Genomic DNA, 27,040 nt, shown 5'->3' with positions numbered 1-27,040 from the left:
ACAGGCAGCATAAAGATGATAGCTTTACCTCAATGGCCCATTAGCCTATAACAAATTTACATATATAATTTCTAACAGAACTTTTTTTCTGATGCCTACACAAAATACTGTCATATTTCTCCCCATTATATCCAGCAAATCTCCCTGTGTCTGAGCAAGGTTTGCTTCATTTGGTTGCTCTAAATAGCTGAAGACTTGCACAAACATGAGAGGGACAGAGGCATTTTTAGCTGCAAGGTCCAACCTGCACACTTCTGCATTTGCAGGTGTCTTCACAGGGCAAACACCATGCTTGACACATGCTGCTGTGTGGCTTATGGAAGCCCTAGAAATTAATTGAAAATGGAAAGAAACCAAGAATACCCAGCACCTCCAGTTCAGGAAGGAAGGTGATGTAAAGCACTCGCAGATGTAGCAACTTGTAAAGAAACACTGCAGAAAGAGGGAGGCATGAAGGTGAAATATAGTTAAGTGGTTATCAAATGAAAAGCAACCTTCATCTTTCATGTCTGTAGTTATCTTTTAACATGGGATCCAAACACTCTATTGTGAGGTGTTAAGTAAGTAAGTTAAAAGTAAAACATAGCTCTTCGTTGTTTTCTGAGGTATGCTACAGTTGCCTTCTTTTATTTCTTTCCATCACTATTTACTGGGGTAGAAAATCCAGATTCACAAAGTCTAGGGGCTGGTAATTGAAAAATAACAAAAAGCAAGAGAAGTAAGAACAAAAAAGTTTGAAACCATTTAAAATTAGAATGTTTTTAAAGGACATTTACGCATAACTATAGATTTAACAAATCTAAGCTATTAAGTATTATTGCTTCTAAAACAAACACAAAAGCTGTGTTTTTTATCATGAGCTCCTCTGGATAATAAAGTATTTTTCCAGGAAAATCAGTAAAGAACTAAATTCCTATCACTGAAAGTTCTAAACCGAGCAGAAGATCAAGTTAATCACAACCTTATTTTGTATGCCTCTTTAAAGTTTCAATTATCCTCCTGACAATTAAGGATTGCTTTTACATAATATTTTCAGTCAAAATGACATTCATGTAGTATTTTCACCATATTGCTTTGCTTGGAACTTGCAAGGTACTTAAAGTACCTTTAGGAATTATTTGAAAGTATAATTACACATGAAGAATAGTAAAAGAAAACAGATCATAAATTCATTAAAATCTTTTCACCAGTCACCCTAAATACAAAGTTTTATCTATGCTATGTTGTATCAAAGACATCTTTAAATGTCTTTGGTACATGGGAAACATATACTTATCTTTGCTCTTTTGAGAGCCTGCCCTGACTAACAAGAGCATGGAAGTGCAAGCAAAGCAAAAAAAACATTGTCAGGCCCTTTTAAGTCTCCAATACAAACAGCTCAAACTGCTCTAAATTCCTTGTTTCATAATGAAGACTTAGTAGGCACAGCCCAGGATCTTCTGAGAGGACATCACAGCAGCACAGCTTCTGGCCTGCCCCTGCCATGGCAGCATATGAGACAGAGTTATCCTTGCTCAAAGCTACATGAAATCAAATTGTGGAAACATTTCTGTACCTAAGTGTAGGCGTGGAAGAGCTAGTAGACAACCAGACTGAGATTAGGTATATTTTTCCAGCTGAGGAAAAAAGTTGTTCCTAAAGTGCATGAGAGAAGGACTTATGAGGAATCTTCTATATGCTGTCATTCACTAGGACAGTTCCACAAGCAAAATCAAGAGCACTAAATTACATAGGGAAGGAAACAACCAATTCCCTCACACTCATACACACACAGACATTCTAGCCTGGGCATGGAAGCCTCAAATATTTTTATGATTATCAATTTTAGAAGAGTATTTGTCTGTGTGCACTCACGTGTGTACAAGAAAGAGAGATGCAATGCATATAGCCAAGAACACTTCCAAGCACCACCACAATGGTGAAAGAGAACATTACTGAATAACCAGAGACAGTTTCCTGCTAAAAGCCATTTTACTTGTAATTCTTACCCATACTGGTCCTACAATTCTGCAGATACATCCATAAATCAGAAGCAAAACCCAAACTAATTAAAGCTTTAGCAGAAATTTTGTACAGACTTGTGTTTTGCCAGGTAGCTTGTACTGTCAGACACTTACACAAGCTGCTAACTTTGGGAACACAGTTATGTTACACCCTCCATGTTCACAATATAATAATCAGTAGTTTATTTTTCCCTCACCAGCGAGATCTTCAACTGACCCAGCAGAAGTACCAGAATCAATACTGATTTAAAACAACATGCCTCGGGAACAGTTTTGCCTTTAACTCTGCAATAACATCCTCCAAGACAGAGTATGGAAGACAAGATTCAGTCCCACTGTTCTACCACCAATTACCAAACAGAAAACCACATAAAGTAGGCTATTCTCTCACCTTTACTCTATTTCTTATAAGATCAAATGCTCTTACAAGCTGGCTGCTCAAAGGAGAATGTAGATACAGACATAAACTGTACAACATGCAGCTCAGCTGAAACTTCGCAATATTTCACTACATTAAAAGAACAACTAGCTATAATAAAAGGTTATTTCTAAGACACAATTATAATTAATCCTGAAGTTCTGTAAAACAAACTTACCCATTTGTAAACCAAAAGGACTAAAATACTTGCAGAAGTGAGGAAACAAAGGTGTAACAGCAATTATTCTGTTCTGAGAAGAATAACCTTTAAAGAAAAAAGTCTAGGAAGGACAGGCACAGCAGGAAAAAGGGATGACTATGAAGCCAGAAAATTAAAGCAAGAGTTATCTCCATTAGTAAACACTGAAAAATATGGAGCACCATAGTAAATCGACCATTTTTTCAATTGAGGTTTAATACCTTAGGTGTCACTTGGGTACAAGAGAAGCCTGAAGAAAGCATTTACAGTCCAGTGCTCACATGGTGGCAATACCATCCTTTCCACCTAAATACTAATGAACAGAACAAAGAAGCTATTCTCATACATTCAACTCTAGCCTTATGGGGAATACATGTTATTCTTCTACACAGTGATTATTCAAAACCTATCAAAGTTAAAATCCCACAGTGCTGCTGAAGCAACCTAACTGTAAGCAAGTGACAACTTACCCATTCTTGGTTTTTACTGAGAACTCACAGACTGCAAGGCTGCTTCAATTAAAACTCCACTGCAACACTGACAAGTGATCTACGTGCAGCACTGAGACTGCAATGGAAGCATGAGCACAAGGACTCAGTAAGATCACAAACCCACAACAGCATTAAATGATCTGACAGTTCTATTCAATAATGTTGACTTATGTGCAAATCCAAGAAGGTCCAGTTTGAATTCATCATTCCCTGGTTGTATTTGTTCCAAGAGCTCTTGGGGATGCAATTAATTGTAAAATCACATACTGTAAAATAGATGTTAAATGGGTTTGCAAGAAGCACAACAGGTCTGTCATTACATACTCACAATACACAGGTATTCTGTTAATCAGTTCCACTGACAGACACCTGCCAACCTGGTTATGAAGGAAACGCAGAACATGGCTACATGATAGAGGTCCATCCCAGGGTGTACTAAAGAAGCAATTGAAAGCCCAGTTTGCTATCCAGTTGACAAGAAAGAGCAAAGTTCAATGACAAATGGGAAAACCTTGTGTGGGTGTATGACATCCTTCCATGAGCAGGCAATTATCAATTACTAGCATAAATCTGAGGAAAAATGTTTTTACATAAAAAAATTAAAACATATTATTTAAATATATCCTTGGATCACCAAGAGATTAATGGCTACAACACATTCCACTTATACTTTAACCTTATTTCACACTGCAAATATGACACTCTCAGCAAGCAGAGCAGCCTCATCCAGAGTGCATGTCATTAGCCTTGCAACCCCCCATTTTTTGGCCACAATTTAAACAGCTAGTTTTGTCCATAAATGAAATGGCTGAGGCTCCAACCTTTCATTTAGGAAGGAATCACTTTTCCCCATGGCAAACCTTAGTTAGTTCTACATTCAACCTGAGAATTTTGTTATTGTGTTTAGTACAAATGAGGCTAAATTTGTTGATCTTCAATGTAAAACAGCAAAGCTCACAAAGAAGAGGCTTAGGAGGTAAAATAAGATGAGCAGTGATACAGCTTTGTGTTTTCTAACAATATGAAGCAGAAATTAGTTGCTATAATCTAGTTCTATAAGTTTAAGACTGCAGCCAGTGTTATAATTATGAAACAGAACTTCGATCAAATAAATTGTTATGAGCCAGAAGCACCTGCTATGTTAATTGTAACTCTCAAGCATGTATATACAAGCAAGTTAAATATTCAAATACTTAACACAAATACAGGCACAAATAAAAAATTTAGGGAGGAAAAGATTTAACACAACAGCTAACCTGAAATTTAGCTACACAACTGGAACTGCAAAAGTTGTACAGTTTTCCATCAGGCATTGTGGCTTGATATTGAGGTAAAGAGTTTCGTTTACAAAAGTGGCAAATAATTTCCACACCTAAAAGAAAAACGTAGTTTACAAACAAAATAAACAGAAAATAATAGGGGAAAAAAAAGCATTACAGATTAGCCCGTTTTAGCTTTTTAGTGTAGAAAACTAAGATTAGTCTGTTTTCCAGTCAGCTTCTACAACTCACACAAAACAAAAGAAATTACAGAAGTTTGGATAAATGCTTCCGTGAAAGATCAATACTAAATATGAAAACACCTTCTCCCATAAAATTCACTGGAGCATTTTCAACTTCAAATTGAGATCTGCTTTGCATACTGAAGAAGACACGTTTTGAGTTATTTACAGGATCAAAAACTTCATCTAGAGAATATATATGCATTATAAATACTTCCCTTCTTATCCATCTACTGATTGACTGAAAAAAAAACCAAAAAACCAAACCAGGGTTGGATTCGTATGAGAATTTGGAGAACATGAATTCATATGCAAAAAAACTGCACTATCATCCTGTGACACATCAGAGCACATTATGCTTCATAATCTTTTTCACAGGAAGCCTCAAGACCGGTGAAAATTCTTTCCAACATCACAAAAAAGACCAGTGAGGAAAATTAATCCTCATTGATCCATTTACTGGTGTTCAACAGAAGATCTTTTGTTTTTTTAAATGAAGTTAAAAACTCCGAAGTCACATTGCCCCAGACTAAGTGTAAAACACACATAGCCACCCCCAGTGTTCAAACTTTAGGAAAAAAGTCTACTCTTAGCAGTGATGAAAACCCATCATCCTTTTCACTTACTTTGTGATTTTGCATATTTTGATTTGTGTGTGTTCATGCATACAGTTGAGCAGTATGGCTCCATATATCCATTAGGTCCTATGCACTGAGTCATGTCAAAAAACCTGCACTGAGCTCTGCAGCCAGTACAAGATGTTAATTGGCCACATTTCTAAAACATAAAACAAAGCAAAACAACACATTAGTTAAAACTATGCTTGGGTTTTGACTTAAATTATGGTCTTTAAAAAAAAAAAAAAAAACAAAGGAGAAGTTTTTTTCTGTCATCTGCTCCCTCATCAGATCATTCCTATACTAACTCTTCTGATCATCCCCTGAAGAGCATTCAGCACTATGGTTGGGTCTTTTACTCCTGGGAAAAAGCCAGCTAAAACTAACCTTCTGTGTAAAGACACACACACACACACCCTCAAAAAACTTCAAACCAGCCAAAACATCCCAATTCCATCTCAAACCCCACTGTCTGCAAATTGAACTGTGGTAAGAGTATGCAACAAGTTGTGCTGAGTTAAGAGTTTGAAAGAACTCTATTCTTTTCTCCTTCTTGATGGGACAATGGTTTTAAGGAAAGGAACAGGAATCTGGCACGGTTAATGTGATTCACAGAATGGGTAAGCTTAGAAAAGACCTTTGGTCCAACCTCCCTGTTCAAGCAGGGTCTTCCTAGAGCACATTGCACAGAATTGCATCCCAGATGGTTCACTAATATCTCTAGTGAAAGGGACTCCCTAATTTCCCTGGGCAATCTGTTTCATTGTGCAGTCACTGAAAAAAAAGTTATGAATATGAAGAACAAATAAACTTTGGTCAGAAAAAAAAAATTATCTTCAATCCTCCAGGCAGGAAGAACACACTGCAGTTCTACACTGAACTGTGACTCCATGAACCTGGTAACAAACTTAATTTTGGCACCTCTCAACACAGCAGTCAGTCCATCAACAGTCTTCCACAGAATGGAACAAGTGTTCTATTGAAAGCCCAGAAAAAGCTGCACAGAGCAGAAATACCAATGACATAGTCAACATACAAAATCAGTAATTCTGATGTGCTACATGCATTACGTATGACAGTGTTAGGAAAATATCTCAAGTACAATAAAGCAAGTTTCTGAAAAAAAAAAAAAACTTCTGGACACTTCTGCCCATAGAAACAGTATCATGGTTTTGACAGTGGGTGAGAAAAATCCTCACCAAAAATGATGGGCCTCTTACAAAACAGCCTCTCACCTTACTTAGTATTGCAAAAACATCACTTAGGCACCCAAGATATCTTCCCTTCTAAAGAAATTATTTTGGCACTCTCTCTCCCTCTTTCTCTATTCTCAAGATGGAAAGAAAGGGAAAAGAAAAGCATGTTTCATACACACTTCACTTTGCTCTGAATGACTGAAGCTTCAGAGGATACCTTTGCTCTTCCTATTTCTCAGTACCCAAATTTGAAAACTAGTAAAATCCAGTCTTACAGACAGCTAGAGATGGAATTTATGGGTTTATAATGTCATCTTTCCCATACTAAGAGCATCCACATAAAAATATACAAATCCAAATGCCTGTGACACAAATCAGATGTAGTACCTTGCAGAAGCCAGTAAAACTTTCCACAAAACTTCACAATTTTCAAATGCTGTTTTGATTAAACCTTTGCTGAGGATTCCCTTCAAAAGGAGTACCTGTCAAGACACCAACTACCACCTGGAAGAGGGTGTAAAATGCAACTCTAGGATACTTATTTCCTTCTATTTTAATTTTTTCCATTTGCCTTTAAACATGTTACTCAGGACATCATTTTTTCTTCCTAATCAGCCAAAATATTGACAAAATTCACACTTAGTACCAAGACCAAAATGTAGCAGGTACATTGTTCTGCGAGTTGGAGCTATTCTGCTGCTATACATTTGTTTCCTCTGGCAGGTTCAGAAAAAAAAGCAGGGCATCCAGAAAACTCTTGAGTTATATTATTAATAACCCAGGAGCCTACAATTTACAAAGGACTTAATTTCTTGGAATATGCTTAATGGACAGGCACCATTAAAAAAAACCTGCTTGTACAAATAGCCTTGGTAGCTCCAGAATGAACCAAACCATAAATCTAGAAGCACTGATGCAAATATGCTGGCAAAAAACTTAACTAAGAGCATTCAGCAATACAACCAGAAAACAACACACAGGCAAATGAAACTTTCACAAGTTCCATATCCACAAGAGAAACCAACACATATTGTTACACAAGTGAAGAAGACAGGGCAAGGTGGACAAAATGAAAATCAGAAGGCCCAAAACTTCTTTAAATGTATTGCTCCTAAAATGTTGTAATCATATCCCTCAAGCTAAACCTTTTTATTGCTTTTTATTATTCTTTCCAGGACTCCCTAAACTTCCAAGTTCAAATATTAAAACCATTCCAAAAAACTCAATGAGTATCACATTATTATTAACAAAAGATTAGTGCACACCTGAAAGTATTCAATCAGTATTATCTATCTGTCCCAAGTAGAAATACAAGTTATCTGAGAAACTTGATAGTCTCATCTGGAAATTTCACACTTATAAACAGAAAAAAAATCTTGCATTCTTTGCATTATGGGTATTCAAAAACATTAGAGGTCTAGTGAGGCTCTCTGTTGATGTTGTCAGTGGAGGAAGTCATTAAGTTAGACTTACAAAATAACACACATTGAACAATGTGATATAACTCTAGCAAGTCACTAGTTCTAGATATTTTTCAAATATTCCATCCATTCACTAGGACAGTGCTCAACTCAAACAGGAAACTACAAAAGCAGCTATCAAAATGCAAGAAAAGCACATTAATGTGACATATTCCAGAACTGAAGGAATTGTTTCAACAAAAATACTAATTCCTGGAAATGAAATTCACTTAAGAGGGTTTTTGAGGAAATTTTTCTCTTGCCACTAAAAGCAACTATGCTCTTCCTCAAAAGTATTTGCCCACATCCTAATAGCAAAAGATGAAGCAATTGCTTTTGTGGGCCTTGAATGCCAAGTGATTTTTACATTTACCTTCCGTCAGCTGAACTCTGCAAACAGTAGATCAATAATTTGTCCAGTACTTTTCCCTGGCATCTCCAACTGCCAGTGCTCTGTCTTTTTGCTGATTTTGTTCCCACGCTCAAGACACTTGTCTTCCTGTCTCTGAGAAAAGCAGAGCTGCAAACATCTGCCTCAAAACGCAAGTTAGTTCTACATTAACTGAATGTTCCAGCTGTTTCTGTTCTGCCTTTTCTTCCCCCCCAATCCCACCCACGTAATTATTCCAGGTACACCAGTGTATGGATGTGGTTATTTCCATCATAACTATGATACCTACTCATGTCACCTCCTTGCTTCCTCTTTCCAAGAAACTCCTGTGCTGTCACACAAATCACATCTCACACATTTGACTGCCCTGTGTAATCTTCTTCAGAACGACAAAGCCATTTTAACAATTCTGATGAACTCATCTAACTTTATCAACTAAAATATCTACAGAATAGTATTCTGAATAGTTATGATATATACAGATGTCCAAGGAATCTGGTAACATAGTTTTTATTGAATAGCAGCGAATCCTACGACATACATTTAAAGAAGAAATGGCAAAAGAAATTGTTCCATAAAGAAGGAGCAAATAAACAGTAAAAGAAAAGGTAGAACAGATTCTGTTTCCAAGAAACATGGGGTCATAAACACCAACAGGTCTCAAAAAACCTCCCCATATCACTTAGCAAGAAAAAAGAGGAAATCATTATTCCTTGATTTATAAAGATTTTAACCATGTTAGATGGTTAAAAAGCTTCTAGCTATCTCAATTTGTAGAAGTGTGCATAAGATGAGAAAACAGTATTATCAGAGATTACTTAAAACCAAACAGAGTTTTACTTGACTTAAAAAAAAAAGTGGTTTATTATATGAGGAGGAAACTCCCCTATGAAACCAGTCTGATCTGGCTGAAGCCAAAGAACAACTCTTTAAAAGTGACCAGAATTTTAAAACAAAAAAGGTCAGTATTTCTAACACTTTAATTTAAGTGGGCTGTTCAATTCTAACAATTACTGACTTTGTCAAGAGTACTTACTCTTGAAACAGACACTTGGAAATGAGAGTTTATAAAACAATAACAACAGAAGGAAGTGGCAGATTTTGCAGTTCATTGTACTATTAACATAAAAAGGAAGACAGGAAAGACACTGTCTTTATTAGCAAAGAAGCATGGAAAAAACCTCAGATACTGCATGTGGCAAGAAAAAAAACAGTCAAAAATGCTGGATGCTTCTACCAAAGTGCTAAGTGACAGAACATTCCATCACAGCTTTTGGTGACATTTAAAACAGTAGATAACAATACACTTTATGAGGAGAAGTACCAACTCTATGTAAGCAAATAATCGTCAGCTGCAGAACTGAAATGCAATTATTGTACACAGTGAAGGCTCTTAAACCCCTGCATGGAGATAAAACAGACAAATAAGAGTTTCATAAATGCAGTTCTTTGGCAAGGAGCAGAAACTGAACAAGGCAGCACAACTGCCTAAGGTGGGTTTTTTTCCTACTGCTTGTAAGTGAATAGCTTAGGGGCATGGCACAGCCTTGTTAATTTTGAAGCATGGTCAGTAGTAAATCTTCATCTAATCAAGAAGTAACCAAATGCACTTTTATTCAGTATTGAAAATTTGTTCAGTAGATAAAAAGACACTGCAAGCATCCTCTCCAACTAGAAAAACTGAAATACTGATCTTAGCAGTTCCTTTGTATCTGCTCACTAGTTTCATCCTTTCCCATTGTAAAAGCAGCTAAGCAAACATGAAATGACAGACAATCAATTATTTAAGTTTCAGATAACTACTCCCTCCTGAGTTTTAATTGTTTTCAGCAAGGTAATTAAAACCTTGATTTTCTAAGATTAGTGTTTCAAAACTCTTGCTTGCCTTTCATTCATTCAGCATCACTTCAGTCCAGAGCTATCAAAAAGCCTATGAAGTATTAAATAGCTAGAGTTCCCTTCCCACTCCTTCTCCCCCTCACTCCTTTCTGGCAGTAGATGAAGACCATCGCTTTAAAAAGCCTCCAAAACAAGCAAATCCCAGGTCATGTTCTAAGAAGAATTTTAGTTACAGAAACAGAGTAAAAAAATTAAAGGAACATTTTTAACTAGCAAGGCATGACAGGCTTTCTTGGTAGAATCAAGAGCACCATGGACTGATTGGCAAGGAAGCAAAATATTTTTAAAAGCAGACACACACATACTACTTTAGTTGGAAAAGCTCAAAATTAAAAGGTATGGGTGGTTGCACAAGCTAAGTCACAAAATCACAGGATATTTCAACCTGTTTCTTAAAATGAGGCTGTCAAGCCTGCACGAAAAACCAGCAAACCAGGACACAAACATGGGAACTACTGTGAAAAGGAAGTTAACTAATTTTGGACACAGAAAACATGCAATAGTAGCAGAAACAAAAATACTGAAACAACCTAGGTATGTTCTGCATATGGTTATCATCTTTATGCAGGCATATTTGAGGTCATTCCCAATTTACTGCACAGATGATTTTTAATGAATTACTAAAGTTAATTTTTCAATGCCTACATTTTCATTTTAATTATACAAAATATCTCCTGAAGACATTAAGGTATTTCAGTATTTGTATAATAACAGACAATTTTAATCAGCTCCCATTCAAATGTAATTTCATTCTCTTCTACTATGGTTTTATTTGGTTTATGGGTTTTTTTTCCATTTTTAGGGTTATTCTTTAAGTTCCTCTTGACTCTCTACATGTGAAGAGTTTGAACCTCAGCGCAACAGAGTGTATAATCAAGTAGCAATCATCATCTTCAGGTTTTAAAAAAATTAAACACTTCCATTGAGTTTTGTTTTCACTTTTTATCTAAATTTATTTTATTTTTTGAGAAGTGCTTTGATCATTGTTGTGTTTTTTTTTAAAAAAGCTTGACTTGCACTTAGCTGTATTCACAATGGCTGTTATCTCAGAGAAATTAACTTACTCAGTGAGCATTAGTTATGTTTTGCCTAGTTATTACTTTTTAATTATTTAAGAAATTATTAATTCCATTTAATAACTTTTTAATACTAAAAAGACACCTAAACTCTGCAATCACCTAAAGCATTATGAAAGAAAGAACGAGAATGACCTCTGAGAACATTAAGACTCATAATGCAATATCAAAGATTATGCATGTCTAATTTTAAAAGCAGGTTCTGAAACTGGTACGTAGGAAGCTAAGTGCATCCATCACCTTGAAAGGTGACTCAGGACATTTGAGAAAAAAGCTACTCTCCATCCCAGGAATAGCATTGTTTCTTACTCCCTGGAACAGTCTAAAGCAGAGGAAAGGCACTTTGCAGCAGATGGATTACTTGCAGTAATCCAATTACTTGTCATTCTGAGAGCCACTGTAATTTTCATTACCCACAAGTTTAATGTTTTTGGTTCCAAGAAAAGAAGAAAAAATCCATGATGAGTTATTGAAAAATTATGTGTTCAAATCAGTGTAATATTTATTTTTTGAAATTATGATTTAGTATATAGATAGGTACAAGTAATAAGGAGATCTCATTTATTACAACTGGAAATGTATAGCAATATTGATAGGTGTATGACATTTACAATATAAACTGCTTAATACAAAGCTCATACCAATAAGACCTATTTATTTTACAACTGTTTGTAAGAAAGCATTTGCTAAAATTCTTATGTGACACACAATAATTAGTTGTAAAACACAATGCTGGAATCAAATTACATTAATTTTTTTCTGCATTACTTCTTTCATTAAGTTTATTTCAGAATGCAATAATGGCTCTCCCAAAATCTCTCCTTCAGCAGCACTCCTTTAAAGCAAGATCTAGTAATTTCCAAGGAAACACTGTAACAACTGAACAAAACAACCCATAATTAATCAATTGCAGCCCAGTGGGTTGTCAGTGACATTTTCCAGTCTTCTTTTCTAAAAAACCAGAACTCCTTGAGCATAGTCACCTCAAAAAAATCTAAAGAAACTTCAAACCTAAATATTAATCAACTAAATATTCTCAAGTATTTGTGTCCTGAGCCATTTTAGCACCTATAGCATACACTAGAAGAACTTCCACTTTCTTAGTTTGACTTTCATGTATTCCTAGGATCCCAGAATGGTCTGGGTTGGATGATCACCTAGTTCCAATCCCTTCTGCCACAGTCAGGAACACCTTCCACTAGACCAAGCTGCTCAGGGCCCCATTCAACCTGGCCTAGAACACTTCCAAGATATCCACAACTTTCCTGGGCAACCTGGTGCAATGGCTCACTACCCTTTACAATGAAGATTGTTTTTTCCTAATATCTAATCTAAACCTACTCTCTAAATCTAAACCCATTTCCCCCTGTCCCACCACTATGTGCTCTTGTAAATAGTCTTGTCCCATCATTCCTGTAAGTTCCCTTCAATTACTGGAAGCTCACAATTATATCACCCCAAAGCCTTCACTTTTCAGAATGAACAACTCCAGCTATCTCAGTTCTTCCTCACAGGAGAGGTTCTCCCTCCCTCTGATCACCCTGGTGTCTCTCCTCTGGGCTCTCTCCAGCAGGTCCCTGTGCTCCCTGTGCTGGCCCCAGAGCTGATGCAGCCCTGCAGGTGGGGTCTCACAGAGCAGAGGGGCAGAATCCCCTCCCTGGCCCTGCTGCCACCACTGGATACAGCCCAGGACACGTTTGGCTTTCTGGGCTGGGAGTGCACACTGGCAGCTCCTGTCCAGCCTCTCACCCACCAGCATCACCAAGCCTTTATAGCAGGGCTGCTCTCCATCTGTTCATCCCCCAGCCTGTATCCCCCAGCCATACTGGGGGATACCCCAGCCCAGGTGCAGCACCCTGAACTTGGTCTTTGCCCTTCATCTGGACTTCTGTGAAGCCTTTGACATGGCTGAGATCCCCATGCACTCACTTCAAGCTTGGCCAGTCCCTCTGCATGGCATCCCATCATAAGGTGTGTTACTGCACCCTCAGCTTGGTGTCATAGGCAAACACACCGTGGATGCACTTGGTGCCTTTGTCTGTTCCTTAATGAAGACATGAAAGAACACCTGTCCAAACATGGACCCCTGAGGGACACCACTTGTCACCACTGTTTATCAGGATTCTGAACATGATACTCTGGTTTATCAGGACTCTGATCCACTACCATCTGGATGGAACCATCCAACCAATTCCTGATCCACCTAACAGTCCACCTGTTGAATCCATCACTTACCAATTTGGAGAGAAAAACATTGTGGGGGACCATGTCAAAGGCTTAACAAAAGTTCAGATAAACATCTACATTTCTTCCCTTATCCACTGGTCTAGTTACTCTCTAACTGTGAAAGCTACTTGGTTGGTCACCCAGGATTTTCCCTTAAGAGCTTCCCTTACTAACACCCCAAACTCCTCACACTGTGAATATTTGAAACCTACCAGTTAAGAACTACACCTAATTATCATTCCAAAACAGATGCCCACAGGCACTCAAGTTTCTCACAGCCTATTATAGTTGCATAGTACCATATATTTTGATAAAAGAATTAAGAACTTGCTTGCATAAAATCTGCTGTCAGAAGTGAATGAACCAAAACAATGTGCCCCGATTTTAAAGGTTCTCACAATAATGCACCAACTTGAAACTACTTATTAAGATTCCTGGTACTGCAAACTGCTCCTCTTCCCTAAGTTAAACCAGAACATACAACTTGCTACCCATATTCTTCTCATCCTCAAATACATACCTAAACACAAAATACATCAATACGTGAACAAATACAGTATATTCTGTCATTAAAGTACAAAGTTGTCATTCAACCTCAAAATTACATGCTCGTTTCATAATTCCATGTGCAGTGTAAGTTATACGGGTTTTGTGGGAATGTCTCATGTTCAAGGTTAATTTCTTGTACTTTTGTTTCTTCAATGCATTCAATGTGTCTTCAAGTCTTTCCATGGCTTCTGGGCATGCCTACGTTTTTAGCAGCTTGAAAACCTATCCTGTCCCTTTTGGTACAGCTGTGGCAAAAAAATAACGTTTATGTTACGTATCCAGTTAGGCTGTTCACACACGCAAGTTTCCAGCTTGGCTCTTCATACTCAGCACACAAATAGGAACAGCCATCCCCAAGAGCATCAGAGCTCAGTGTCCAGAGACAAAATACAAGCACACATGATGCAACATTACAAAACTTTACAACACAGCATTGCAGTGCCTCTTCTCTTGGACCACTGTTTCTTAAAAATGGGAAGAGATGAAGAATGAGCCCCAAGCAATGTGTAGCAGGGGCCACTCACATATTCAAGTGTGTATTTCAAAACCAGAAACATAAATTTGCATAATAACATAAAACAGCACTGTCAGAACATTACCCCTATAAACTCAGGGTACAACATACCAAGCAAAAGAATCCAAATAACAAAACCCCAAAATCCCCATAATTCTATATCCTCCCCTGAAATATTTAGTATTTCAGAGCTATCCTATTATACTATGAATACTGTGCTTAACATTAAAACCTTCCAGCCAGCATTAGCAACAGTTCAGAGCTAAGCTGGCTCTGCAAAATGTAAAAGACATCAGTATCACTATTGGGAATTATTTTAAAACACAATTACTACTTATCTTAACAGTCTTAACAATAAATGAAGAACAAATCAAGTAAATAAAATGAAAGGATAAAATTTAACACATGGAAGGATGAAAGTAATGATTTTTTGAATCCTGTGCTGTACAATAGAGATGAGACATAGTAAAAGTATCCAGCCAAACTGTAACCAGTTAGAGCCTTCTCACAGCAATGTCAAATCTCTATGTTATACATGTTTTTTTTTTAATGTTTCAACTGCATACAAATGAGCTTATACATAAAACTCCATAACTTAAAGGAGCAGTAAAGCCTGTATAATGTGCTTGCTATTAATATACTTCAGCAACAACCAAGAGAAAAAATAAAAAATATCAACAAAATTTAATTCCCGTTACACTTGCTTTACTAACAAATAGGTATTACAGCAACATCAAAGAGAGATAGTAGTAAAAGGTCCACTGCAGATAGTTTTTTCTCACAGGAATTATTATCATTTTTAGAAGTCTTTGTTACTCATGTCTTCTTAGAAATAAACCCCTGCTATTAGTAATGGTATAAGCTAAGGAACTATTAATGTTTATTTAATTTTAATTTATAGGTAAAGAAGTCATTACCTGCTTGTATTCACCAACGCAGTTCTGACAGCAGAATCTTTTCTGCTGACCATCAATAGTAAGGACATTGTTTCCAGCTCCTTTACTGGGCAAATACTCCCCACAATGCTCACAGCAATTCATTATTAAACCATTTGCCATCCTGTATCTATTGAAGCAATGGTCACTGCACAGCTTATGAGTCATATTTTTAAAGCTAACTTCATGACGAATCTAAAAAATAAAAATGAGAAAGTATTATATCACTAGACAAGCACAAAGTTGCCTCAAACTAGCAGACCAGTCAAAAGCCTTACATTCAAATAACTGTATCAATATTTAAAAACCTGAAATGACCACAAAATATACAAACAGAAAGGGATGTTTCTGCAATCCCCAAAGTTCTAGGAAAACACTCTTAGACTCATCTACCCTTCAGCCTAGAAGGAAAGACCAGAGGGAAGGATGTGGTAATTGCATATAAGAGCAGAATGCCAATTTATGCAATTTCATGAGATGGTCAATTTACAGGTGAAGAATCTGGCATATGAAAATTGCCCACAGAATATGCTGTGTGAAGCAGTAGCCTGAACTATGCTGGGCTCAGTAATCAAGAAGGGATCAAGAAAAAATACATACATTCATGAGAATTTAAAATTATACATATTCTACAGATCTCTAAAACCATTTGCATTACCTTTCAAAATACACAGTAAGAAAAATAGGTAATACAGTAGATCTTGATATTTTTATCAGCAATTCTTTTATGTGTGAAATCTGGATTATAATTACAAGATTCTATGCCTAACAGAACACAGTATCAGCAAAGTTCTTCAAATTCTTAAACAAGTATCAACCTCTTGGAATATTTTCTTCCTTCACCTGCTCTTTGTGAACTATTAAACTTGCATATTTTAATCCCTCAAAATACTGAAGATATTACATTTTCTTCATTTCTTTTCTCTTATTTCAGTATATAAGCTATTAATATGTCATTATTGAGAAAAACAAAAAGCAGTCGACCAGACCTCAGTTAGTTTACCACAGATCGTGCATCTTGATTTATTCAAGGCTCCTTTTGAGGGATTCTGTTTATCTTCATAGAAGGATAAACATGATGTACTGCAAAACTCCTGGAAAGACTCACTTGAATCTACTTGAGCAACAATGGTACCTTTCATTGTTGTTATATCTCTGAAATACAAAAAAAAAAAATTTAAAATGTTGTGCTTATGTATAAATACGTATATAAACAAGAACATATGTTGCAAGATTCATTCTTCCTTTCAAGGTTGATATTTCAAAACAGTTTTAGTGTACAGTTGTTAGTCACAGGATTAATACTAAGTTTGATAATACTTTTATAACTACTGTGAGTCCTTACTATGTAAACCTCTACATTTTTCTTTAACTTTCAGTTCTTTTTTCCCATTAAATTATTGTACAACTAAGCAGTATTAATGCACCATTTGATATAGTTATGGCAAACTCAATTTTATTAAAAAAAACTAACACAGAAAATCTGAACTGGTCATTTTACAATGGCTTTTCCTCTTACACAAAAGCTATATGTAAGTTTCATACGAAAAATTCAGGTTTATAATAAAAAGCAAGAAATGGTCTTTATTTGTAGGTACCTTCCCCATTTCCACTATTAATCTCAGGACAGGTTGACAAGAAGAAACAAAGCTGTTTTCTTGTATTTCTCAAACCAAAAAGCTTAGAACTCTACCACAAATGTTGCTAGAAGTTTTATCATTCTACATTTATGAAAGTTAATTCCATCATTCCTTTAAAGAGTTTCAAAGCATCTGAGCACTACATGCAGTTGCTCATGGAATTGTGCCAATTTAACACTTTAAACCAGAAAACCAACGATCAATAAAAGTAATTTGAAATCAAACAAACCTTGCTCTAACCAAACACACCAAACACTGTCCCAAACTAATACACACCATATATTAGAAGAAGTAAGGAGAGGAAATAAATCTCCCCTTTTGCCTTCTAAGCAAAAAAACCCACAAAAATCTAAAACCTATTACTGACATATAGGAAATACTGTTGGGTAGAATATATAAAAAATTTGATTGGACACATCTGTATCCCTAGACAGAAAACAGAAATCAAGAAAAGGAATTTATAACAAAATGTCTAAGAATTTTTACTTTTCCTGCGGGGTATATAGAGGAATAATTTAATGCATACATTATCTTCTATTTAACTGTGATTGAGTAAAAACTTCATAGTGGTTAAAAAGCAAAGACTAACATAACCTCAAAAACTGTGAAGTCACTAAAGGTGACTTCACAAAGATTCTCTTTAACCTCAAAAACTAGAAATAAGGTGTTTTCCTCATCATTCAAAAATAAAGACTTTTCATTTAGGGCAGTTTTGTACATAGTCTCTTGCAATATACAGCTTAAGTATCTCCAAAGTGGAAAGGGAGTGGAGGGAGTGTGGATTCAGCCATGATTTCAGTCAGAAAAGATTCATCTCATCTTTACAGATCATGCTGAACATGGTAGTTACCAGATTGTGTATAAAAAATAATAGTGAATAAACACATAACAAGCCAATAAAAAGAGTAATGATTTAACTTTTAACTAGCCCAGTAGACAGAAGTGTTCAGAGAATATGAGCATTTATATCTATTTTTTAAAAGCTAGAATATCTTACATTTTGCGTTTTTTCAGGGTACCTCGGTATGAATATGCAGGATATCAATATTTTCCATAGAGTATTTTTATTGAGTGTCAAGGAAAAAAAGACCAATAGCTTGGGTCTGAATACTTGCCATTAATCCAGCACATTGGACAATCATGCAAAAAAGTTTTCACTAGTTTAAATCTGTGATTGAGCAAAGACCATGCTCTCTGGAGTACACACTAACAAAGGCAGTCTTTACTGCAAACATTCTTTAGTTCAGCAAAAATTCATCCTTTAACCAGTGTCACTGCAGCACATCCCAGACTGAGAATATGAAAAAGTGCAAAAAGCTCAATAAACAGTACACTGAAAGAAAAGATAGTACAGCCACAGTCTGTACACTTAACACTACAAAAACACAATTACAGAAGACTTATCTTCGGTTATTTCAAGTACGGCAAATCATGAAAAACTGTAAGTCAAACCTAAGCAGTAATTTAAAACACGTCACTTCTAGTTATTCTTGTTACTCTCTCAGTACTGCCCACTTAAGCTACAAAATTTCCAGTTGCCCCACTATGGGGCAAATCTAAGGCTTCTCCTATTCCCCATGACCAAGAGTGGAAGAACTCCAAAGTTTCTTCCAGCTTCTTGCAGGGATGCCTTTCTCATCCTTTTAAAGCCTCTTGATTTTATGTCTTCATCTATCAAAATGAGTGTTTTCTACAATACAAGGTCCACTCTTTCATAAAGCACTTCATCTATTAAGTATATCACATCTCAAGGTATATAGCACCTTGGACACCTCGACTTTAAAAGAAAAAAAAAAAAAAGAAAATTATTTTTAGTGTCCTGGCTTTCAGTAAAACAATATCCCATACAGAATTCAAAAGCTGTTATTATTTGGGTAGACATAGTGAATTCAACATTTCCAAAGACTAAAGCTACACTACATAAAGCATAGAAAGATTTTATATCATTAACCGAGCAACTCTCATGCATGCATAGGAATCTTAAGTAGTACCATATTTAGGTGCTAGAGAAACACAAAATTAAAAACTCACTTTCTGCACATGACACAAAGTTTCTTTGGAGCAGGTTTGTGTGAAAATGATGAGAGGCAGGTAGTGGAACAGAAAAGGTGAGCTGATCCTTTCCGCTGATATGCAGTCTGTCCCTTTTGCAAAGGCTTTTTGCAATTTGCACATGTGACTTTAACTTGCTTAGAAGGCTGTTGCTGGGCAGAAGGCTGAAAAATTTGCTTAGGAAGTGATGCTACAGGTGACAAGGAATCCACACCTGGTTGCTTCTGATTCCTAGGAAAGGAAGCTGACTGGGATATCCAAGAATCTTGAAGACAAAAAACCCAAACATAAAAGTAAATCAAGAGACACATATGTATGTAGAGAATAGTATTCACAGATGTCTGATCATAAAATCATTATTCTGTAGGAATGACCACAGAAGAATTAAATTTTAAATTCAAATTTAATACAAAAAATCCTGTTTAATGGTATCACTCTTGATTGCTATAAAGCTTCAGATCATGAACAAATTTCAGGATGGTTCCATCCCACATCTAGTGACAGGTTTTGCAGCACTTGCTCTGAGTTTGGAATCTGGCAATCTTATCTTCAGACAAACAAAACTGCAACTTAAAAAAAAGATACCAACAGACAACACAGAATTTCTAAACCAATGTTTGAGACAATCTCTGCAAATTTAGATTTGAAACTTCCATTAGTTATTTTGTTTTAAAGCCTTAACAAGCATAATGTTTCCAGCCACAGTGAAAAACCCTGGAACTGGCTCCTAGTCCAGCTGGCAGCCAGAGAACTATGCTGTGTAGCAGCAAACTTGCAAAGTCATGAGAGATACACCTTCCTCAGCACAAATCAATGGATCTAGAAAATAATATTTTATTAAGTTCTGGCAGTACACAGATCCATGTCCCCATGTTTCAGGCTCCACTATTTTTGTATTCTCATTTTTGAAAATAAACTACCATGTAACAAAGTTATCTTTTTCCAATCTTTTATAACATAACCTGCTATATGGATAAGTCACATACAAGAATGTAAGCAAAACATTTTTTCTGAAAGAAATACACCTATAAAGATCACATGTTAAACTACATGTTCCATATCTTGGTCTGGACAGAAGATATAGTTCTGGGGAAGGGAAGAATTCCCCCAACAAATGGTCATTTCAAGGCTTTTTTCTGAATTTAAGCTTTCATTTAAAATGATTATCATCAGAATTTAGAAATGTTTGCCATCTGAAGGCAATCACTAGTAATACATTACTCAAGCATAAATTAAAACTGAACAGTCAATTTTGCATTAAACATTTGTACAAATTTTCAATAGTGTGCCACTTATGCCAAATACTGTGACAGCACTCACAACTTACCTAGTCTTGAATGTCTATCTGCAGCGATTCAGAGTATTTCTGCAGTGTTATTAGAACTAATACACAACTAATCCCCAAATATAAGAAAGATAATTTTAAATTCTATGACTTCAGATATCAAAAACATCTACCTACTTTATCTGCCCATACTTTATTCTTAAGGGATATTATTTTGGTCATAATTGTTATTAAATAGAAGGAACCCTTTCCTCCTATTTTCTGCATTCCTTTATTTCCCCAAAGGATTTTATTAACCACATTCTGATGCACAATTTCAAAATCCTTTTAGGGATAAGGTTCCAAGAACACATGTTAGTGCAAGAGAAAACATAGCAGAAAAAAAGGTAATTTTCTGGTGTGACATATTAGCCATTAAGGATGTCCTACTACTCAGGCATTTAAGACAAGCTAGAAATTTACCTGTTGTAGTGCTTGAGAGTAAACAGAAGAGCTGGAATGAAGAGGTAAAGGAAAAAGGACACAAAACAAGACATTTTTCTTTAAAGCATTAAAGACATTTACCTCTGAAGGCATGAAAATCTTTACTGACAAACTAAGACAAGCTACCAGAGCACTTAGAATTAAATTTCAACTTAAGTGCCCTCTTCAAACTTTTCTACACTCCTACTTGTTTAAACACACTAATATCCTGGTAGCACGTTAACACCTCAAAACATTTCAAGATTCTCCTCTTTTCTCTTAGATTTCAAATGAAAGCCCATTGCCTCCCTCATCAAGAACACAGCATGTGCAATAGAGCTACATCTGCCTGTAATTTCAGTAGCACTCAACTGCCATTCATGAAAACTTGGGCTTGCTACTCATTTGGGTTTGAAACTTTCAGCACCACTAACACCGGTAATGATATCTCATTGAGGTTAGTTCAATTATTCCTTATTTTCTTAAGGCCTCAGATAGCCTCTCTCAATACTTTGTTGCATTTCTCCTTTTGCAACCATACCAGAAGAATATCTATAAATCTTTACCTTTTTTTTTTTCTTTTACTTTTTCCATATCCCTGCTTCATAGATACCCATTTTTATATTACGTCTTTTCTTCACATCTCACTTCTCAACCATGTTACCTCCTTTGCTTTAAGCTCTCTACAAAAGGATCTGTAAAATCCAGTTTTCATGTCCTTGAACTAAGGAGTATCACATTTCCTTAGTTCATTCCTGGTGAGTTTTTGTACCTCACTTCCTTATATCTTCATCCTTTAGGTTCCTACCTGCAATTCTGTAATGGCCAAGTTTGTGAGACTATGCAGTTTGATGTTCAACTACTCCTTACTGTTACGGCTTTTCAGGTTGCTCCACTTGTTTCTTACTCATTCCTGCTCTAAAGTGCTATAAAATTATACTTTCCTGTCATTTATACCATTTATTCGCAGAGCCATCTTGCAAAAATTAAATCTTTTTTAAAAAAATGAAAAAAATGTGTCAGTATAACTTGAGGCAGAGGTGGGGAAGAAGAAAGTACAGAAGTTTAACAGAGGTATGCAGTCCTTGAAACATGCTGAGCTACATACAGATGCATTAATAACCTGGTTCAGATCAGGGCAATTGTCAACTACATCCTCAATTTACCAGGTGTTGGCTCTTTCTCTGAAGAATTTTAAAGCACAAAAACTAGATTCCATTGAGAAAAACAAAACCTAAGTTCCACTCCAAATCGTATTTACATGGACTTCATCTACCTGGACCTCTCCCAAGGCCTTTAATATGGTCCCTCACAATGTTCTTGCTGCTGGAGACATATATATTTGATGGATAAGGAACTGGCTGGATTACTGCCTCCCAAGAATTACAAATCATGGCCCAATGTCCAACTGGAAACCAAAAAACAAGCTGCGTCCCTCAAGGGTCTGTAATGGGACTGATATTTTTTAGTATTTTTTTCAACAACACAGTGAGATTAAGCAGACTCTCAGCAAGTTTAGTGGTAACACCAAGCTGAGTGGTGCAATATTACAAGCTAGAGGGAATAGTATGTCATCCAGAGAGACCTTGACAGCCTGCATGAATGAGGCCATGGAAAACTCAAGAGCCCAACAAGGCCAAGTGAAAGGTCACTCAGGGCAATCCTCAATATCAATGCAAACTGAGGGTTGAATGGGTTGAGGGCAGCCCTGTGGAGGACTGGTTAGATGGAAAATCAGACATAAGCCAGAAACCTGTGCTTATAGACCAAGAAGTCACTCAGTCTGTGGTGATTCTGTCCCTCTTCTCTGCTCTGCTGGGACCCCACCTAGAATACAGCATCTAGCTCTGAGGTCCACTGTACAAGACAGAAATGGGCCTGTTAAAGCACACACAAGAGGGTCACAAAGAGACAGAAGGTTTGAACACCTCTCCTTTGAAAAAAAGCAAAGAGTTGAGAGTTGTTCAGTCTGGAGAAGGCTGGGGAGACCATATTGCATTCTTTAAACATATAAAGAAGGGTTACAGAAAAAGATGCAGTGAGTTTTGTTAACAAGATTGTAGCAACAGGTCAAGAGGCAGTAGCTTTAAACTGAAAGAGGGTGATCTTACATTGGACATGAGGCATTTTACAATGAAGTTAGCAAGATACAAGAACAGGTTACCCAAAAAAGCTATGGATGCCCCATCCATGACTGTTCCAGGTCAGGTTGGATGAGGCTTTGAGAAACCTCATCCAGTGAGAGATGTCTGTGCCACAACAGGGTGGATGGATGAGGTGATCTTTAAATGTCCTTTCCAATCCTCTATTATAGGCACTCCAATGCTTACTGGGGACATCAGACTCTAAATTAATGTGTTGGACTGAAGTTCCACTGTTATGCACCTACTGCTTCAGGCAGGGAAGAGGTACCTACCCAGGGAGATCCAGAAGAAATCTTCCAAACCACTATATTATCACAAAATCATTTAGGTTGGAAAAGATGCCTGAGATCATCATATCCAACCATTAACACAGCACTTCCACTAATCCATGTCTGAGTGTCACATTTACACTTCTTTTAAATATCTCCAGCTTTGGACACCACTTTCTTGGGCAGCCTGTTCCAATACTTAATAATCCTATCGTGAATGTATGTTTCCTAATGTATTATGCCACTGAGCATACTTTATTCTAGTCACAGATGAAGTAGTGATGGGCATGAAGGGAATTAAGATCATTCATACATATTAAGCTAAAAGACTAATCAGTGCCACTGCCAAAAATACTTCAATCAAAAATTATATATACAATTTATTTTACTATTTATTTTCAACCTTTAAGGAAACATTCAAAATTGCAACCTACCAGGATTATGATGAGTCACAGATTCTCCATTTTGAAATACATCTCCAGCCACATTCATTCTACCAGGATTGAAAGGTCCTACACCAGTCTTGGTCTGTGAAGTCAAAGATGGGGTGTATGTTTGCAAATTAACATCAAAATTATTTGACTGCAGTCCGTTAGATACATCTCCCAAGCTGGCATTCTGCAGTGATGTTACATGTGTAATCATTAGGTTCATGTCACGGCCGTCAGCACAATTTTCTAAATGACTGCCACTGACAGAGCTTATAGCACCTATTTCTAATGTAGTAACATTAGCAATCTGAATTTCAGAGTCTGGTTCTGTGGTTATACCACTATTACCTATTCCTGAATTTACCTTACTTCTTGAAAAACTGGAAGGTGAGAATTCCATATCGTTGGTTCTATTTTTACACTCTGGTAGTCTTCGTTCATTAAAACTGGAAGCATTCTTCTCTTGTCCTTGATTTGTTTCAATATCTTCTTCATCATCAATAATAATAGTTTCACTTATACTCCCCTTTCGAGAATTTAAGTCTTTGGGGGAAGGAAGCATTTTGCAATCATTTCCCTTAAGTTCTTCATTTTTAGACGATGTAAATGCAGTGTTCCTTTGGTCTGCTACCAGCGACGTAGAATTTTGGGGAGGTTGTATAGGTTCGATAAAAACTACATCATCATCATCTTCTATAGGCGAGTTTTGGAATTTATTAGGTCTAGAAACTAAAGAACTTGGTGGCCCTCCAAATGTATTTCCTACATTTGCAAGACCTGTTGCCATGGTGGTATTCCCTAGTAGACCAGGAATATGTTCAGACAAGTCTAATCCTCCCAGAGGACTCCTGTCCATTCCAGATCTGCTGTTTGAAGAAAAACAAAGCAAGAAAAACAACACATTCAATTTTAGAGTTAGACACAATTTTTCAGTAACAGCTCTTAAAAATAACTACAGAATTAATAGTTCCAGATTTCACTTTATTTTCTTTCTGAGATAATTTGAAGGAAAATTTAGTTTTTCTATGTTCTTCTTTGAATGCCTTAACATCCATTTACTTTCTAATCCTATACTAGCAAAAAATATAGAATCACCTACACATCACAATGTTTTATCAATACATACACAGAGAGAAAACAATTTTCAGTGCTATTTATTACATGATAATGATCTCAGTCCCTTTTCCACCCCACATATGCAAGCAATGATCTTCTAACACTGCTTTTGCTAGACTACAAAGTAAGATTAAGAGTTAGGCACACAGAAAGAAAAACTGAATTCCTATTAAATTTTGGCCCTATTAGGAACATTAATGACCTTGAAATTCAATGGATTTTCCCCCAGCCCCACACGGCCAAAGCTCTTTCAATAGCCACAAGATGACTGGAACAAAGAAGTAAGGAACAGATATATAGGAAACCCTTACACGTGACAGGAATGTACATATTTCTAAGCAGCAGAAAGTGGACAAAACCTCTCATTTGTAGCCACTATAGACTGGCAGCTCATTTGAAGTCCTGACCTATTAGCTCATGCTCCTGCAACTTTCAGTGACTTTGTCTTCTTTCTTTTAAGAGCAAGCAGTGTTTATTCAGGCTACTTCCCAACAGCTACTTTGCCTGGGGACATCAGTTTGCTTTTAGTAATTGTTCAGTTTGGGGAATCTGTTCTTCATAACTGTCAATTCAACCATGCATTAAAAATTGTAAATGTCAACCTGGATATAATCAAAGCTAAGAGACCTAAGATGGCTCTAAAAAACAGCCTTACTAAACATCAGTAAGTTAAATTGATCTTGATATAACACTACAAGAAAAATATAGACATAATCATAATTTGGATATGTCTTGGAGTATATACTGCTGTGTGACATCACCGAGTTTGTGTGGAAGGTTAGAACTACCTCTCTGTGCTCTTTTATAAAATCTTTATACAGGAAGGTAAATACAAGAAGTAGAAATAACCTGCTTATTTATACTTACCCATCCAGATATCCACTGCAATCTGTTTACCTTAATAAGTTGCTCCAAGCACTTTTATTTTCTTTCCTGTGAGGAAATTGCTCTTGTACCAACTTGCTGCCCTCTACAATAGTACTGTGGTCTGAAACAAGAGTTAAAACAAACATTAGCTACCCAAAATTATTTCCTCATCAAGCATCCTCTGCCAGCCATGTTCCTTAAACCAACTTTCTTCTAAATTCACAGTTTATGTTCAAACCTGAGTTTCAGCACTATGATCCTACAGTAAGGGACAATGTGAGTCTATTCAATCCCTGCTCTGAAGAAAGCAGCAACAGTACTGATGGAGATCTACTCTGTCACATCACATACCCAGAAGGCTTTATAGAGGGGAAAAATATGGCATTTTTAGTAAGAGACAGACATATATAACTGCAATTGAGTAATCAAACATTAGAATTCAGAAGCATATCTGTAAGGGAATATTAGGAAAATAAATTATTTGAGTAAACTGAGCAATTGAGAAAAAAAATCCTAGCAGCTGCATTTCTTTCTTTTTTTATTGGGTCAACCTCCTTGCTGCCTACTGCAGAACATACTATGGAAAATTAAAATATAAAAGGAAAACTACAGGACATACAATCAGGCCTACAATGAAACATAAACCTTACACTGCTAATATTTTTCAACTTGTATATATGCACTGCAGTGATACTTAGCATAGATTCATGCATCAATAGCCTGCATTAACACATGTGATCACTCACAAGAGACTGAAAATGTTTGAAGTTCAACCGTCTATTTATTCTTCAGGTTTTATAACAGTCTCTAGGTTTTCCAGAATTTGGCAGCACTTTTAAAAGAGAGAGCATCAACTTGTGTAGTAATCTACTGTTTGAGGACAGACCTTAAAATCCCCAGACAGTAAAGATGCCCAGAGGAATAAAGCTCAAATATTCTTCTACACATTTACACTATTCAAGCCCTGCTGTCCATTAACTGAGCAGGAATGGGGGACAAGGACCAAAAAGTAAAGCTGTGAACCAGATTAATCCTAGAAGAGAGGGGACCACCTTTTAATTCCTTCCTATGTTAGCCTTACAGCCAAATGCCATTATGTAATAGCATTTGAACCACAATAAAGGTAACAATGAATTGGAATGAAGGAAGATTTCTCACAAAAAAAAAAAAAAACAATTGTATAATCAATACAGTTGGCTTGTACCTCCCTGGCAATCAGCCAGTTACACTGAAGAGTATTTTAATCCAATATTCTCTTTCACTTTTACTTTCTCCTCTAGGGCTGAACAAGTTCAAGAT

General features: G+C 36.4%; 1 protein-coding gene across 13 annotated transcripts in view; it reads right to left on the bottom strand.

The window, feature by feature from the left end:
• Positions 1-27,040, bottom strand: part of ZMYM2 (zinc finger MYM-type containing 2) — an 83,625-nt gene that overhangs the window by 38,535 nt on the left and 18,050 nt on the right. For 4 of the 13 annotated variants that reach the window (XR_013776939.1, XM_079328141.1, XM_079328137.1 and 1 more), the window contains 7 exons: positions 25,742-25,862; positions 23,762-24,624; positions 19,147-19,432; positions 16,465-16,630; positions 15,458-15,670; positions 5,239-5,389; positions 4,368-4,483 (listed from right to left, as the gene is read on the bottom strand). Coding sequence is in view for 12 of the 13 variants with exons in the window: in XM_079328141.1 (XP_079184267.1) it covers positions 4,368-4,483; positions 5,239-5,389; positions 15,458-15,670; positions 16,465-16,630; positions 19,147-19,432; positions 23,762-24,614 (1,785 nt within the window). In the remaining variant the exon portion in view is untranslated. The remainder of the gene's footprint in view (positions 1-4,367; positions 4,484-5,238; positions 5,390-15,457; positions 15,671-16,464; positions 16,631-19,146; positions 19,433-23,761; positions 24,625-25,741; positions 25,863-27,040) is intronic. The other 9 variants (XM_079328148.1, XM_079328146.1, XM_079328140.1 and 6 more) reach the window with 6 other exon arrangements.

Source organism: Erithacus rubecula, assembly GCF_903797595.1.
Source record: "Erithacus rubecula genome assembly, chromosome: 1".
Classification (NCBI taxonomy): domain Eukaryota; kingdom Metazoa; phylum Chordata; class Aves; order Passeriformes; family Muscicapidae; genus Erithacus; species Erithacus rubecula.
This window is presented reverse-complemented; position numbering and strand designations above follow the sequence as displayed.